An 18,282-nucleotide genomic window follows, 5' to 3' on the forward strand; every position below is an offset into this window, starting at 1 on the left:
TTGTTTTATAAGGTGGAAACCAAGTCTTGGAGGTTCAATTCACTGCCTTAAAGCCACACAGCCAATAATAGTCACATTTAAGCCTAGAGCCAGACCACTTAACTTTGAGGTTGCGATATGATTACTATTATTATTATTATCCTTATTTGATCATTACTTATAGAAACATCTGTTACTTATTACTTATGATGTGGCAACAGCTCTACTAAATACTTTATATACTCATTTAATCATGACAATGGTTCTGTGAGGGAGATGTTACTATTTTGCATTTCTGGAGGTGAGGAAACTGAGGCTCAGACAGGGTTACCAGGGATTGAGCTCATGACTGTCTGATTTCAGAGCCTGTGCACATAACCCCCAGCCACTGGACTAGGATAGGAAGCACTTGACCCCATCTCAAATCAGGACTTCCTAAAGAGAATATGTCAGTGTTCTCCTTGGGGCCCTGTTTGGTGAAACCTGGGCCATCCCAGGTAAGGGAGCCTTATCTCCTCCAATAGTTCACTGCTTGTGTTGCTTCCACTCGGGCTGCTTCTTCCCCACCCATGTTCCTCTGGCATCCACAGTGGTTGATTCTTGCCATCCTTTTGGTTTTGGGCATTTGGCTTTGGAGCTCAGTGTGGTTATCAGCATTACTTTGGAGCTGACTAAAAATGCAGAGTTTCAGATCCTCAGACTTATTGCATCATAATCTGCTTCCCAGGCAATTTCTGTGCACATTAAGTTTGAGAAACATTGCTTCAGTTTCTCCCAGGACCTATTTGGTGTCAAACGTGCTGCCTTCTCATTCTGTCTAAATTCTTTATTCTGAATACCCGGTAACTGATGTTAAATCCTCACTGGGTAGAACACTCAAATCCTAAGCCTTCTCGCTCAGCCCCTCTCCCACCTGGAATCCACGTAGAATTATCCCTTTTTCCCACTCCCTTCCTTCTGCTCACCTCCTCCCAAAGTTGGATGCACGGATCTGTCATTTCTGACTCCACAGCTCTCTGGTGCCGTCTGCTGGGCACTACCCCTCACTACCCTGGCAATTAACTCCTGGAGACCATTGGCTGCACACCATGAGCTGGATATTCTGGGCACATGAATGCTTCTGAGGGGTCTGCTGTCTTAACAACCCACAAAGGAGTATAGGAAAAAAACTTCGTTTTGAAGCCAAATATCTAGGTTCGATTCAAGCTCTGGTTCTGCTACTTAAGAGCTGTGTGACCTCTCATGAATCTCTCTTGGAGAGACTCAAGTTCCTTCTCTGTAAAATAGGGATCATTTTTATTATCTTCTGTTTTATTGTGGGAATGAAAAGAAGATAATGTCCCACTCTGGCCCAGTGAGTGGTGCATGTGAGGGCATGCTTAAACAGGCTTTTGCTATTTCTCAAGATAGAGAATACAGGGCCTCTGTGACTCTTTCTCAACCCTCCTCCACTGAAGTTACACTCTGTTTACAGGATGTGAGTGACCAGAACAGCATGGACTATCCCCAGCTCTACGAACCTGGACAGCTGAATCTACTTTTTAACAAGCGTAAATTTTTTATCTGCGTGTTACATGGAATCTACACCTCATTAGCCCTTTTCTTCATCCCCTATGGGGCCTTTTACAGTGCGGCTGGAGAAGATGGGCAACACATTGCTGACTACCAGTCCTTTGCAGTTACCATGGCCACATCTTTGGTCATTGTGGTCAGTGTGCAGGTAACCCTGTTGGTGAAAGCAACTTAACTTGATGGGTTTACAACTTTGAAAATTCAATTTCATTGTTGGCTAATTTTGTCTACTTGTTAAGGGGAACATTCTAAAGGAATACTTGGGTTTTCTTTTTAAGTACACATTTTGAGATGAAAAACAGGAAGTGTTATTACCAGATGTGGAGAATTAGCATTAGGTGTCTATGACCTCCTTGTTAGTAGAAACTCACGATTTATCACTTCTTTGGGTTGGGCATTGTACGTAAAGAGAAATGATTATTTTACTACTTCCTTCTTGTGTTTGAAGAAGAAAAATTTTCCAATAAAAGGAACTTTCCCATGATTCCTTTAAGACTTAATAACTTCCAGGTTTTAAAGCAAAATCTAAAGTTTATTTGGCAATACAATTCTTTGGAATTATTCAAGAGCCTCAGTGTTATATCTGTGGCATATCTGAATCTGACATTCAGAGTTCTTCTGTGGAGATGATTTAAAAAAATTGTTTTTAGATTCAGGGAGTACAAGTGTATGTTTGTTACATGGGCATATTGCATACTGATAGGGATTGGACTTCAGGTGACTCCATTCCCCAGATAGTGAATGTTGTATACAATAGATAACTTCTGAACCCTAACTGCCTCCTTGCCTTCCCCCTTTCAGTGTCCCCAGTGTCGATTATTTCCATCTTTGTGACCATTTAGCTCTCATATATGAGTAAGAACATGTGATGTTTGCTTTGCTGTTTCTGAGTTAGCTTACTTAGGATGATGTTCTCCAGCTCTATCCATGTTGCTGCAAAGGACATGATTTGTGTGTGTGTGAAAATATAGTTTATTTAGTAAGTAAATTAGAGAGAGAGAGTGAGAAAGAGGAGATTCACCTCCCCAAGGTAGGAGAGGGGGCCAAAACCAGGAAACATGGAGACAGCCATGGCTCCAAGAGCACACAACCATACCAGAGGCCCACATTTTCTTCATCCAGTCAATTGTTTATGGGTACTTGGGTTGGTTCCATTACTTTGCCATTGCAAATAGTGCTGCAATGAACATATAAGTGCAGGTATCTTTTTTAATACAATGATTTCTTTTCCTTTGGGTCGATACCCAGTAGTGGGATGGCTGGGTCAAATGGCAGTTTTTTTTTTGTTGTTGTTGTTCTTAGAGAAATCTCCATATTGTTTTCCATAGAAGTTGAATTAGTTTATAATCTTAATGGGGATGATTTTTGATGCTCTGTTGACCTGCTTCCACTGGCATCTTGAGTTATGTTTCTATTTCCTTTTTAATGGAAGGGGTGGTCAATATCATTAGATAGTTAGAGTTCATGAAAATTTTTTTTTTTTTTTTTTGAGTTGCAGTCTCACTCTGTTGCCCAGGCTGGAGTGCAGTGGCCGCTCCCGGCCACCGCAGCCTCGACCTGCTGGGCTCCGGCGATCCTTCCGCCTCAGCCTTCCGAGTAGCCGGAATTACAGGCACGCGCTACCACGCCCGGCTCATTTTGATTTATTGTAGAGATGAGGTCTCGCTGCCCAGGCGGGTCTCGAAACTGCGGGTTCAGGTAATCCACTCACCTCAGCCTTCCAAAGGCGTGGGATTACAGGCTGAGCCACCGAGCCCGGCTAACTTTTTTTTTTTTTTTTTGAGAAGAGATCTTGTTATGCTGCTCAGGTTAGTCTAGAACTCCTGGCCTCAAGCAATTCTCCTGCCTTAGCCCCCCGAGAAGCTGAGAATACAGCCAGGAACATACCACAGCACCCAGCTACAAAAACTTTTGATCTATTGAAATTTGTAGTACTGAGTAGGCAAAGCAAGTAGATGACCTCTGTTTTATTCTGTTGCCTTTTGATTACTTAGTAAACTATTAAGAATTAGATGATCTCTTTGTCCTGAGGATACATGTCCAATTCTCTGGATTCTTGCCTGGAGGGAGAGGAACAGTGGTGGGATGCACAGGGACTTTTTTTAGTGGCAGCAGGCTGAGTCACCTCCAGGTCAGGCCTGTTACTTGATGCTCCGAGAGATGATTTGAAAGGTAGTAGCTGAAATAAAAGGCCAATATCTGAAGGAAAAAGCAAATGGAGAACAATCTTCATGCTGTTCTTAACATTATATGCTATATAAGTAAGGGTAATAAATTACCTGGAAGATCCACTGCAGAGATGATATATGACAGGCATTAAATAGTTTTAGTGAGAGTGGTCTTTGCAATGAGCTCTACAATTTTTTGTTAGCTTGATCTTTTTCATTACAAAAAAAGCCTTTGTTATTCTTATGTATCTTTTTTTCTTTTGCTTGCCCATAATTTGTTTTGTTATATGCTATTGCAGCAGTGCCAGTGTCGTACTTTTATATTAACTTTACATTTACAAGCTATTTTTCCCATAAAGCAGACAGATCTTGGTCTAGTTGGATGTCACAGTTACAATTTTCTTTTCTCACAAGTTGAGACATCCCAGAAACAAACTCATCTTAAAAACATTGTTTATTCACAAAAAATATTACAGAATTTTACTTTGTCACTTGGAGTTTTAAAAATAAACTTTTGAAAATGTCTTACCCTTGATCATCAAGGTTTTATAACAAAACTGTCCATGCTTTTTCAGAGGGAATTCACACTTAGGACTCACGGTAGGCATTGGCCACCTCATTCAGGATGTTTTGTGTGGGGCTATCTAAATCTATTTGCTTCAGCTCTTGGTGGTCATTTGTCTCTCCAAAATCCATTCTCTGCCTTCTGTCTCCTCAAAGGCAATGGTGGTCCCAACAATCCTCCAATCTAATTATTCCCAACATTCCAGCCACACCGGCCTTCTCTTGGCTCCTTGAATCCATCAGTTTCTTGCCTGCCTCATGTCTTTGTTTTTTCTGCATGGAATATACTTTTCTCTGGTTCTTCAGTCTTCATTTCTTCAGAGGTCTCCCTTGAAGGTCTAATTAAAATTAGACACCCCCCCCAATTCTTCCTGATGGTATAGAACTCAATTCTTTTACCTTGTTGTTGTCATCTCTACTTTTAATTTCATATTTAGTTGTGCATTTATTTGTTTAATGTCTTTCTATTACCTAGATTGTAAGCTTCATGAAGGCAGTGGAAATGTTTATTTTATCCATTCCTATCCAGGGCCTAGCACGTTGCCTGTAATATAACAGGTACACAAAGGATATTTCTTGAGTATTGAATAAATGAAGGAGATGTTGCCATAAAAAGAGTTTATCCTCTACCGATCCTGCCAAAAAAGAGAGTTTATCAGGTTGCATCAGATCCCTAGGAAAGAATCATTATAACTGACTTGTGGTTACAGACTGTATCCACAGTTTTCAAACTTGCCCATGGTAAGTTCCCAACCAGTCTGAGAATCCTCCCGTGCTGAGTCTAGCCAAATGATGCAGCTGTTTAAATGTGATGTGGAAAAACGCACAAGTGAGAAGTGAGAGCTTTTAGAAGCCTTCAAAAGCAAGGCTTTTGTGGGGAGAGCCAAGTACCGCATGACCTCAGAAGGTGGGTCTGTTCCCACCTTCTTACAGCCAGGCAGAACTTGGGCCATACATGTACCTCTGGTGCCTGTGCTCTAAAAAAATGAAATTATTTATATTATCTAATTTTTATGATAAAAGGAATACATTGCAGGAAATTCAGGAAAAGTACAGAGAAAAATTAACATTCACACATACTTCCAAATCCGGGTAACAAAACAAAATAATGGAAATCAAATTATATATAACTGTATGTCTTACCCTTCCACTTAACTTTATATCACAAGCATTTATATTAATTCTAACATATTCTTTGAAGTATTTCTTTTAATGACTGTAGTATCCCACCATATGGATGTGCCATAATTTATGCGACCATGTTGCTGTTAGATTGCTTCTATGTTTTCACTATGGCAAATTACGCAATGGCAAACTTACATATAATACATAACTCTTAGTATGATTCTCTATTTTCTAAGGATATAATCTTAAAAGTGGGAATTCTGGACCAAAGGTTATAAGAAAGTTTAAGGCACTTGACGCGTATTGCAAAATATTTTTCCAAGTAGATTGTATCATTTTCAGCTAAAGTGTACAAGTATCCTTATTAGCAGACCTTCACTGATTTAGAGTTTACTTTGAATTATTTTACAATTTTAAATTGATATCAGCTTTTGTAACCTGGGAAATAACTAACACATGCTGTTAAAATAGAAATAATTGTTTAAAATCTTTTAATTTTGCAATAGTTTTAGATTTACAGATTTGCAGATACTGCAATGACAGTTCCTGCATATCTCACCTAACTTTTCTGTAATGTTAGTGTTAACATCTTACTGTATATCAACATGGTGCTTTTGTCAAAACTATGAGGTTAGCACTGGTATTAACTGTGCTATAGACTTGCTTCAGGATTTCCCAGTTTTTCCATTAATAACCTTTTTTTCTTTTAGGATCCGATCTAGGATCCCACATTGAATTTAATGGTCATGTCTCTTCAGTCTCCTCCAATCTCTGACAGTTCTATAGTCTTTCCTTGTCTTTTATGACCTTGACACTTTTGAAGACTAGTAATCAGGCATTTTGTAGAATGTTCCTGTTTGTGTTGTCTAATTTTTTTTTTTTTAGGAATAGACTAAGGTTGTGAATTTTGAGAACAAATCACAAAGAGGTGATGTGCTCTTTTTGTCTCATCCCATTGGGGAGCCCATGATAGCAACATGACTTATATAGGTGATGCTAACCTTGGATACTTGGTGACAATGGTGGTTTTCATGTTTCTCTACTGTAAACTGACAATATTTCCCTTTCCATACTCTATTAATACCCAGTGAGTGGTCGTGTGCCAGTTATCCAACCCCCTCCATTAGCAGCATCTCTTGTTCCCACCTTTGGCCTTGCCTGTCCAATGTTTAGGGTCCACTTAAGCATGAGAACATGCAATACTCAGTTTTTCATTTCTGTGTTAGTTCACTTAGAATAATGGTCTCCAGGTACATCTATGTTGCTGCAAAGGGCATGATTTTGTTTTTCTTTATGGTTGCATACAGTATTCTATTATGTACATGTGCCACATTTTCTTTAACCAATCCACTTTTGATAGGCATCTGGGTTGGTTCCATGTTTTTGCTATTGTGAATAGTGCTGCCATAAACCTTTGTGTGCAGATGTCTTTTTAGTACAGTAATTTATATTCCCCTGAGTATATTCTCAGAAGTGGGATTGGTGGATCATATGGTAGCACAATTTTTAGTTCTTTGAGAAAAGACCACACTGTTTTCCACAAAGTATGAACTAACTTACATTCCCACTAACAGAGTAGAAGTGTTCTCTTTTTCTCCATAGCCTCGGCTGATGTGAAGTGGTATCTCATTGTAGTTTTGATTTGCATTTCTATGACAATTAGTAAAGCTGAGCGTTTTTCAAGTTTGTTGGTTGCTTGTATGTCTTCTTTTGAGAAGTATCTGTTCATGTCTTTTGTCCCCCCTTTTTTTTTGAGTTGGAGTCTCACTCTGTCGCCCAGACTGGAGTGCAGTGGCCGCTCCTGGCCACCGCAGCCTCGACCTGCTGGGCTCAGGCGATCCTTCCGCCTCAGCCTTCCGAGTAGCCGGAATTACAGGCATGCGCTACCACGCCCGGCTGATTTTTTGATTTATTGTAGAGATGAGGTCTCGCTGCCCAGGTGGGTCTCGAACCCGCGGGCTTAGGCAGTCCACTCACCTCAGCCTCCCAAAGGTGCGGGATTACAGGCTGAGCCACCGAGCCCGGCTTTTTTGTCCACTTTTTAATAAAGTTATTTCTTCTTTTCTGTCCATTTGTTTGAGTTCCTTACAGATCGATGTTAGTCCTTTGTTGGATGCATAGCTTATAAATTCTGTGGATTGTTTCTTTACTCTCTTGATGGTTTCTTTTGCTGTGTAAAACTTTTTAGGCAGAAATAGTCCCACTTGTCAGTTTTAGGTTTTGCTGCATTTGCTTTTGAGGACTTGGCCATGAACTTATTGCCTAGGCCGATGTCTACAGGAGGGTGTTCTCTAAGTTTTCTTCTAAGATTCTTATCGTTTGAGGTTTCACATTTAAGTCCTTGATCTAGTTTGAGTTGATTTTTGTATATAGGTAATAGGTGGGGGTCCAGTTTCATTGTTCTGCATGTGGTTAGCCAGTTTTCCCAGGACTATTTGCTAAATGTGGTTTCCTTTCCCCAATTGTTTTTGTCAGGTTTATCAAAGATGAGTGATTGAAGGTCAGTGGTTTTATTTCTGGGTCTCTATCTTGTTCCATTGGTCTATGTTCCAATGGACCTGTTCCATTGGTCTATTTTTGTACCAGTACCATGCTGTTTTAGTTACTGCAGCCTTGTGCTAAGTTTGAAGTTGGGTGTGTGATGCCACCAACTTTCTTCTTTTAGTTGAGAGTTGCTTTAACTATTTGTCCTCTTTTTTCTTCCATGTGAATTTCTGTATTTTCTCTTCTTGTTCTGTGAAAAATGATGCTATTAATTTGATAGGCATTGTTTCAATCTCTGATTGCCTTGGGTAGCATGATCATGTTGATATTGATATTGGTTCTTCCAACCCATGAGCATGGGTTGTTCTTCCATTTGTTTGTGTAGTCCTTGGTTTCTTGGAGCAGTGTTTTGCAGTTCTTATTGTAAAGGTCATTTACCTCTTTGGTTAAGATGGATGTCGATGTTTTGTTGTTATAGCTATTGTGAATGGGACCAGGGTTTTTTTTAAAAAATTAGATTTCAGCCTGCTTGTTGCTGTTGTATAGAAATGCAACTGTTTTTTGCACATTGATTTTTGTATCCTGAGACTTTCCTGAAGTCATTTATCAGTGTAAGGCAGTTTTTGACAGACTCTCCTGGGTTTTCGGCATACAATCATATCATCTACAAAGAGGGATAACTTAACTTCTTATTTTCCTATTTGGATATCCCTAATTTCTTTCTCCTGCATGATTGCTGTGGCTAAAAGTTCCAGTATTATGTTAAATAAGAGGGGTGAGAGTGGGTATCCTTGCTTTTCCAGTTCTTATGGGAAATGCTGCCAGTTTCTGTTCATTAATTATGATTTTGCTGTAGGTTTGTCATAGATGGCTCTTATTATTTTGAGGCATGTTTCTTTGATGCCTAGGTGTTTGAGGGTTTTCATCAAGAAGGGATGTTGGATTTTATTGAATGATTTTTTTCCTGCATCTATTGAGATAGCCATGTGGTTCTTGGTTTTACACTCCATAGCAGGTATAATTTTAAATAAAATTGACATAACAAACTGAGGCCCAGAAAGTGTAAGTGATTTGTCCAATATCACATAGTGACTGCACTGCAGGCCTAGCACTAGGATCCAACAGTTTGATTTCCCAAATCAGTGTTCTTTAATAAGGGCAGTTATGAATATTCTAGTAAAGATTTGAGGCAAACATTTCTTATAGCACAGTATACTTGGCTGCAGTGTAATTAGGCATAGTTGGGAAGCAGTGGAATGTAATTGTCATTCTTGTAATGCAGATATGAAATCTTTTACTTTAAAAGATGAGGTGTTGGATCTTATCCCTCAGTGGCTGGGATCTCTTTGCCATGTTCCAAGGTTGAGGTCTTTTCTCACTTATCCACATAGTACCATCCCATAGGTTTCTTCCTTGTCTTATTTCTCTCCACACCACTTCAGCTTGCTTCCACCATTAATTTTGAGTGATGGAGGGCCTAAAACAGCTAGGAGACTGAGGATAACTTTCTGGGTAGGAGAATGAGATGGGAATTATCCAGGCTAGAGGCAGTGGCTCAGAAACAAAATGAGTGAGAATGGACACCAGGTTTCCAGTATTTGGCATGCTTTGCTTGCCACTGTACTCCAGATGAAACAACAGTGTCAGACACAAATAAGTATTTGTTGAATGAATGTAGGGGCAAAAGGATATGAGGAGAGATGTTAAGATTGAGAAGAGAAATGAGAAGAATTTGGTTGAGGTACTCAACTATTTCCACTGTCCTAGTTACATACTTGGCTCAACCTAGACATCAAAGCACGTCTTTCCTTGATGGTAGCCTTCAGAAAGCTTTATCATCATTGCTACCTTGAGTGATACCATTCATTACATTTACTCCTTGCAATGCCACTATGCAGTAGATATTATTTTCTCTTTCATAAATGAAGCCGAGAGAGGTTAAATAACTTGCCTGAGGTCATATAGTAAGTTTCAGAGCCAGCCCTAGACCTCAAGTGTGTCTAATTTCATTGTTGTCTGGGACAAAGTCTTTTATTCTACAGTGGACTGGTTAAAATGCAAATTTTCAGAAATATGAGAACAAAGCTTATACTGAGCATAAAGGAAGATATCAGGTACTAGACACTAGTGTAATCCTATTTTCTCATTTAATTCTCTTCATGGTGCTATGAAATGTTGACACTATTACCTATTACTCTACAGGTGAGAAAATAGATTGGCAAAAAGGATAAGTTATAGTTCAAGTCATACAAAAAAGTGGCAGGCAAAAATTTGAACACAGGTCTTCTGACTCCTGATCTTCAACTCCAAAGCCACGTGAACCTCTCTTCTTTATAAAGATAAATAGATGCTGTGGGCCTCTCCAGACACACAGTAGCTACAGGGAACTCATGATCTTTACTCCTTTCTTCCATGTGGGGATACTTAGGACATCAGTATCATCTCTGGATAATACAGGAAACAAACTTTGTTAATAAAAGATAAACACATGAATGTTTCTTTCAATGACAAAATTTCAACTTGAGGAATAAATAGATTGTTAGATCCTGCCTTTTAGTCTAACTTTTTGAGAAAGATCATCATTTATTTTTACTTTGAAGAGACCCTGAAAATGTCTGTTTTACACATAAAATTTTCAGACCTGAGTGTGTAAATTCTTGTAACTACAGATGCTCAGCAATTTTGGCTTCAATTAGAAACTACTTTCTTTAATATATAGAATAATAACTTTCAGTAATTCTGTAAATAAGCTCACTTTGACAGCAACATTAATATCCTTTTCTCACTAAGCTTGAGTTTTCATTGAAATTTCCATGGTGTATAAGTACAGTTGTAAATTTTATGCCCTGTTGATGCTACAGGTCAAACTTAAGTAGTCTCTATTTTAAAAAAATATCATTTTTCAGTTATCTGAATTATAAAATTATCTTTCAAACATTTCAAGCAAGATAGAAGTGTTTAAAGTAAAAAGAATCATCTTTCTTTTCTTCCTTTCTTTAACTACTATTATGATCATCATAGCTTAAATCCACCCATATTTTTCTTTGCTTTGTGAGGCACACACACATTTTAACAAAAGAGAATAATAATTATGTATATTATTCTGTAATATGCTTTTCTCACTTAACTACATATTCTGGACAGTTTCCAAATTAACATATTCAGAACTACCTTAATCTTTTTAATAGCTGCACCGAATTGTATAATATAGATATATAATAATTTATTTATTAGTCCTCTATTGATAAACATACAAGATGTTTCTATGTGTTTTTGATATTGAAGCAATGCATATACTAGTGTATAGACTTTACTGTCAGATGAATTCCTAGAAATGAGATTTCTGGGCTCAGGACTCCTAATTTTTCCCAATCTGCTGAATGTAGAATGGTATTTTGTTGTTTTCACTCCTGGGTCAGAGAGTATGTACATTTTAAATTTTCATAAATATTGCCGTATTATATTCCAAAAAAAGATAATAGCTACAAACAGCATAAACTTTTAAAATTTAAGCAGAAAAGTCTTATTAAAGTTATTAAGTCGCTTAGAATCTTCAGGAGGGCAAACAAACCAGGGAGAGTCTTTTTCTCTTCATGATAAAAAAATGCTTAAGTTTCATTTTTTTGTATTACTTTGTTTCTCCTGCTTTTTTAAAGTTTGCTTTGCCTGATATTTAATCTGGGTCAATCTGTTTATTTCTATTTCTTTCTTGTCTCATTTTATTAGCTTTTCTTCTTTGATAAGAGAGTTTAAACTGCTCATTTTTATTGTAATAGCTAGTATTTTATCTTGTCTTTAATATTATTTTATGATACTTTTAATTCTACTTTTCAATTTCCATTTTTTCCTTTTTTATACTTGGATGCACTAATTTTGGTTTTAAAGTATCCCATTTGTCAGCTGGGCTCGGTGGCTCGGCCTGTAATCCCGCGCTTTGGGAGGCTGAGGTGAGTGGTTTGCCTGAGACCGTGTAGATAAAACTACAGGCATGTGCTACCACTCCCGGCTAATTTTTTAATTTATTGTAGAGAGGAGGTCTCACCAGGTTGCCCAGGCTGGTCTCAAACCCGTGGGCTCAGGCAATCCACTCATCTCGGCCTCCCAAAGTACTGGGATTACAGGCTGAGCCACTGAGCCCGGCCTACTTCTCTATTTCTTTTTCTCTTTCTAAAATGTCATTATTTCTAAATGTCAAATCAAATGTCTCTTTCTAAAATGTATACTGAGCTCATGAATCTGATATCTATGTCTCATATCTTTTGGCACATGGTTTCCATTTCTTCAGGTTTTTGTTTTCTGCTGTGAGATATTATTTTCATTGTTTTCCAGAATATTAATTTCGTTTTCATCAGTTGCTAATCTTTGATTTCTGTAATGAACTTTTAAGTTCAGAAATAGTGTTTATTTTCTTTCAGATTTTTTCTCCTGTGATCTAATTGCATCTTCTTAAGAGGTCCCATTATATTTTGTTGTTATAGTGCTTGTCTGTCTCTCCTATTAGTTCTGATTTGGTAGGAGCCACCTATTCTTTTTTATTTGTTTTTTAGCTGAATCTTTTAAATGGATTGCGGGATTTTTTTCCCTGTACCTATTCACACAGTTCAGGCCATTTTTGTCTTTTTATGGTGATTAATTGACAGGTGGTAGAAGGTAGAGTTGGAGATTTTGTTCTAATGTTTGGTCAGCTGAATAAATTGGAAAAACAGCATCTCTTTGCTGAGTCATTTACTATGCAGGTAGGGCCCCCCTCAGCCAGATGAGAAATCTGTCTTCCATCAGACTCTACCAGAAATGCTAACCCTTACTTGGACTTGGACCACTTGAGACCTCTAATGTGAAAACAGTAATACAAGAACATACTTTTTATTTCTCTTAAGAATTCAAAGGCTCATATTTACCAGTGCTTCCTTGATTCCCCAATGGCAGAGCATTCTTCTTCTAGCTGAGCTGTCACAACAAGTTATTGGCAGGAAGAAGGGCTTGTGAACATGCTCCCAGATCACCATGAATCCCAGTCTCTGAATTTTATGCTCAAAGATTAAGGAGTTTTCCTTGTTATCATTTGAGTAATTCAAGAGGAAGGATCATCAAAATAAATTGGAGAATAGATAAAAAAGATTGTACATATGTAGAAAGAGTCATGCGAAAATTTACATACAGAGTATAAAATGCTGCACTTGTTCACTGCAGAAGAAATTTTTTCGACCAGAAAAGTTTTTAGAAAAATTTAGAAAGTAACTATAAAATTATAAACCATTTTGCTTTCTTATTTCTCACTTAAAAGAAGTTTAACATTTTATTTTCTGATTCTGACTCAGCCTTGGTAGATGATGATTTGCATATATAAGTTCTAAAGTCAATTGTCTACCAGAAATATCAAGTCAAATCAGTCCTCTGTGTGTGAGTGTAGAAAGTGAAGGTGCCTGTAATTGGCCTGGCAGCTAAACAGGTACAATCTTTCTGTCACAGAGCAGTTCTGAGGAAACTTCACTAAGTCAAATGATGCTCTTTTAACCCTCAAAGATCACCCCTTTGAATTTGATATTTACAGGTAGCCTTGGATACCAGTTACTGGACTGTCATCAATCATGTCTTCATCTGGGGGAGCATTGCCACATATTTCTCCATTTTATTTACAATGCACAGTAATGGCATCTTTAGTATTTTCCCAAATCAGTTTCCATTTGTTGGTAAGTGAATTCATTGTCTAATGGGGCTTAGTGTCATAAGGCCATTTATTTGTCTTTGTAACTTATTTTTTTGTGTTGTGTAGATATGGGGATGACCAATGATCCTTTCTCCAGGAATTGATTGAGCCAGGTATCTGATGATTTCCAGGCTTAAAAGTGACTCTAAAAGATTAGTTCTGCTATCTCTACCAGATGCAGAATAATCACTGTGATAGTAGCTTATAGGTTCTTAACAGCGTGGATGCAGTAGGCTGTCCCTTTGCAAACAAGGGGAATAGCACATATATAGAGACCACCTGGAGACCTGCAAAATTTTCATATATGATAGAGAGAAGAGAAAAAATGCTAGACTCTCCTTTTTATGCTACATTATCACCAACATCTCTGCCAAAATTTACCGGTAGAACCTATTTACATTTAGATAAGAAAAAAATAATGTATTATTTAGAGCCTTGTAAAAATTCCTAGACATAGTCCATACATGGCATGAGAAGTAGACTTTATAGTTAGACAGCTAGGGTTCAAGAGTCAGCTGTACCACTTAACAAGCTGTGTGACCTCGAACAAATTTCGTCTTCTTTCCATGTGAAAATATATAGGAATAATCAAACTCAGTTTCTCCCATTTTCTGACTCAACAACACAGAAGACTTCTATGACCTCTGGTCACCAAGAAGTGGCAATTTTTTCCCACCAAACAACTGATAAATCAATTTTTCAGTGGACACCACCTGGGTGTCCTCCAATTCAATTTCAACACCATTTATCTAGATCCCAAAAGACTGCCAACCACATCCGACACCAGTCACAAACTCTAGGATGTGACCTACTAGCTATAAATCAGGGTTCCCACAACCCACTCCTGGGGTTTGATTAATTTGCTAGAGTGACTCACTGAACTTAGGGAAACACGTTTGCTGGTTTATTTTAAAGGATATTGCAAAAGCTACAGATGAAGAGATGCATAGGGTGATATATGGGAGAAGCAGCATGGAGCTTCCTTACTCTTTTTGGGTGTGCTACTCTCCAGGAGCCCTCTATGTTCAGGTATCTAGAAATCTGCTGAACTCCGGTCTTTTGAGTTTTTATGGTGACATCATTATATAAGCATGATTGATTAAGTCATTGACCATTGAGGATCAGCTTAACCTTCAGTCCCTCTTCCCTGAGGGTCTGAACCCTCTAAACCTGCCCTGGTCTTTCTGATGACCAGCCCCCATCCTGAAGCTACCTAGGGACTGCTACCCATCAATCAACTCATTAGCATGTAGAAAGATACTTATTACTTTGAAGAGTCCAAAGAAGATTTTAAAGAGTTGTATCCAGGAAACAGGGATGAAGACCAAATATATATCTCACAATATCAGACTATACATTAATATCTTTACTCATACACTGAGGATATCAATAGTTCCTATTTTCATAGAAAATTTGTGAGGATTAAATGAGATAGTACTTATAAAAGACTTAGCATGTGTCCTGGTATGTAGTACTTTTTCAAAAAATGTTAATGGTGATGATGATGATTATTATGCAAGAAAATGTGGCTTGATTACTGGTTGGGGACATTGCAGAGGAACTTGAACATCAGATAGATAGCAAACGGCCCACTAAAATTTCTTAAAACCTTGAGATTCTATTCTACAAGAGTACATCTGGCCTGTGTGTGAAATATACTAACATTGCACTTCACATTTCAAAACGATTCCTAGCAGAGGGCACTGTTCTTTACACAAGAAGGTTATTAATATACTTTCTCAGAGGTTTTGAAATCTCTAGTGTGTATTAAATAAATTGGTAACAGCGATGTTTTGAAGTCATCTCAACAAACTGGAAAGGAAAGATACACAGTGACAACCTTCTTGAGTTCAATCAGGGCTCAATGAGATTTGCATTCACTAGTTGAGGTACTCAGTCTAGAAAATTCTTAGAAGACTCATTCGTGCAGAAAGCAAAATTGGATTATAGTGGCCAAAATAGGACTATAAGATTAGACATTAACGTTGATGCAAAGGTACCTAAAATCAGAATTCTATTTAAATGCACACATACATTCAAGAATGTTGCTCTTCAACTTTTGTTTTTTCCTATATGTACATGTAAATTTTTTAATTGCACCACTCTTAATATGTACTGTTAATACTTTGTTTACCAAAAAGATTCCAATCATGTAAACACATGTTGGCTATGAATAAGAACAAGCATATTAGGAAAGACACTAAAACTATTTTTAAGTTTTATTTTTTATTGTTGTTTGTCAAATCTAAAAGTTCAGTGCATTGACTAGATGACTTCCAGTCCTAGGGGAGCAGTCTAACAAGCATAATGAGACTAGAATGCTCAACTGGAGAAAGTCGTTTGTGTGGGGACCACTCTTTCCAGCTGAGTGCATGCCATTCCAGGAATTAATTACTGAGCTCCAATGAAATTTTTTTAAAGTTAGATAAACATTGGGTTTCAGAAAAAAAGTGCTGTTTTTTTTTTCTTTAGTAGCTAGCAGCAAGCAGGAGTGTGGTTTTAAAGTGAAGCTTGTTTTTTTCAGTCATGCCTGGGGGTATTGAGCTTCAAGGAGCTCAAAGAGACATTTAATTTATTGAGTCAAGTTTGTTTCTGCCCATGGCTGAAGGCAACTGGAATCAGCAGCTCCTTGGTAGGCAAATTCTACCTTCTGAAGTCAGAAAAAAGCAGACATTCTACCTTCTGAAGTCAGAAAAAAGCAGACATACCACTCAGTAGCCAAGCCCTCATGCCCAAAGCCCATTGAAAGGTGTAAACACTTTAGCTCTGGGATAGGGGTCCTGAATAGTTGGTGGTATCATGATAAATTCCTAGAAAATGAACAGGGACAAAAGTTTATTTTGGAGATATAAATAGGGTTGGCATCCTTCCATGGAATTTGTCTGTCTGTCTTACTGACCCTTATTGCCTTGTTTAAACAAACATTGAGGTGCGTATAAAGTAAGAAATTGGCTTCAGACTTGGAAATGAGTTTTTTGTTGTCCTATTGCCCTAGCATGTTGGATAGCTGCACCAGCAGTCTCCCAGTAAGCTGAATTTCTTTTTTTGAGTAACTCATAGCCAAGTGAACATCAAAGAGACAAGTCTTTTTGAGGCAGGTTTTCTGGGGCAATGGCCTGGAATTTAAAAGGTTGGTCCTATGGTAGATAAAGCTCACCTTTTATGACATAAGCAATCAATAAGACTGTTATTTGAGATTGTACTTGCATCTACATAATTTGTTGTGTAGTTTTGATTTAAGTTTTTTATTCAAGAGTCCATATGGGTCAATCTGCCTTTTAAAAATAATGGCTGCTTTGTAACCAAGGGATTTTAAGGCTGGAAGGGAGAATTGTGCTCCCTGATTGAAGCTGGACTGAGTCTGGGTCAAAGAATGCTTGACTCAGGTTGGCAGTCTCCCAGTGATCAGGCCACTACATAGACCCTAAGGGACTCATCACCATTGACCATACCATATACTGGGAAGACACTTAGTAGTTCTCCTTCGGTAATCCAAACCTCACCATTTCAAAAAAGACCCCATAGGGTCTATTAATTAATAATTCTGTCCTATTTATAACCACAGTTTATATTTTTCTTTAATGATAGGAAATGCACGACATTCTTTGACCCAGAAGTGTATCTGGCTTGTAATTCTTTTAACGACAGTGGCTTCAGTTATGCCAGTGGTGGCATTCAGATTTTTGAAGGTGGATTTATACCCAGCCTTGAGTGATCAGGTATGTGAGTACTTAGAGACTGGTTCGTGGCTCTTGAGATGGTATCCTTCTCTGCCTGATTGGAAACCCAGGGAAGTACTAATGAAATTGTCATGGGCAAACATCCACAGGTGCGTGAGATCACATCAAAGCAGATGGAACTGTACATGCCTTGAATGTACTAGTCCTGAGTGCCAATGAAGAGATGCATCTATACTAAACATGGGTGGGGAGTCATAAATTACAAATTAAGTTGGGTATTTTAAAAAGCCGACTTTTTAAAAAGAAGCTCACTGCATAATTTTGGACAATTGTTCCAAGGGAAAGGCAATGTATAGGGAAAGTAATTGACTTGAGGGCACATATAGGGTATAATATAAGAGAGTCAAGCAAGGTACAAGTCAAAGGGGCTTAACATTTTTGTAGAAATGCAGTAGCAGACTCAAAAACATGGGGGATCTGTTACCTTCTGGACAGATTAAGAAAGGGGCTAGAAACATGATGGGCATATTAGAAAATATAAAGTTAGGAGGTGAATAGGAAGAGCAGATTAAAGAGATACCTAAACTGGGGAATTAACAAAACATATTTCAGTATTTCATGGGAAGAGGAGTATAAGCAGGACAACGTCAGGTTAGGTCAGGACTCAGATAAAAAGAGAAACGGAGAAAGAAAGGGGTGACATATATTTGTAGCCATATCAAGAAAAAGGTAGAAAATGTTGCTGAGGTGAGTGAGTGCTGAGTTGAGACCAGGCAGGGACTGAGGCAGAACTTTTCTTATTATGATGTTCCACACACCCTGCCAAAGATAAAAAGATTCCTTCTGAAAAAACTTGCCGAGTCCCTCATCATATCTGCCCTCTCTCTTTGGCTCTATAAGCTCATTTGGATATAACCTATGTTGGATGAACTGAAGGAAGGATGAGGTGCTCTTTTGTTCTATATTAAGTCCGATTGTGATTTCCTGTGTCATGGCTTTCTCC

The 18,282-nt window shown here is 38.1% G+C and overlaps 1 protein-coding gene across 1 annotated transcript in view; it reads left to right on the top strand.

Annotated features, from left to right (window-relative positions):
* The window catches only part of ATP8B4 (ATPase phospholipid transporting 8B4 (putative)), a gene marked incomplete at its 5' end in the record, with an annotated part of 158,598 nt that overhangs the window by 139,081 nt on the left and 1,235 nt on the right, over window positions 1-18,282 (top strand). Inside the window, 3 exons of the mRNA XM_008051091.2 lie at window positions 1,454-1,699; window positions 13,444-13,582; window positions 17,188-17,318. Coding sequence (XP_008049282.1) covers window positions 1,454-1,699; window positions 13,444-13,582; window positions 17,188-17,318 — 516 coding nt within the window. The remainder of the gene's footprint in view (window positions 1-1,453; window positions 1,700-13,443; window positions 13,583-17,187; window positions 17,319-18,282) is intronic.

The sequence above is a fragment of the Carlito syrichta genome, unplaced genomic scaffold (assembly GCF_000164805.1).
Source record: "Carlito syrichta isolate Samal-C Ts95f unplaced genomic scaffold, Tarsius_syrichta-2.0.1 Scaffold161491, whole genome shotgun sequence".
NCBI lineage: Eukaryota > Metazoa > Chordata > Mammalia > Primates > Tarsiidae > Carlito > Carlito syrichta.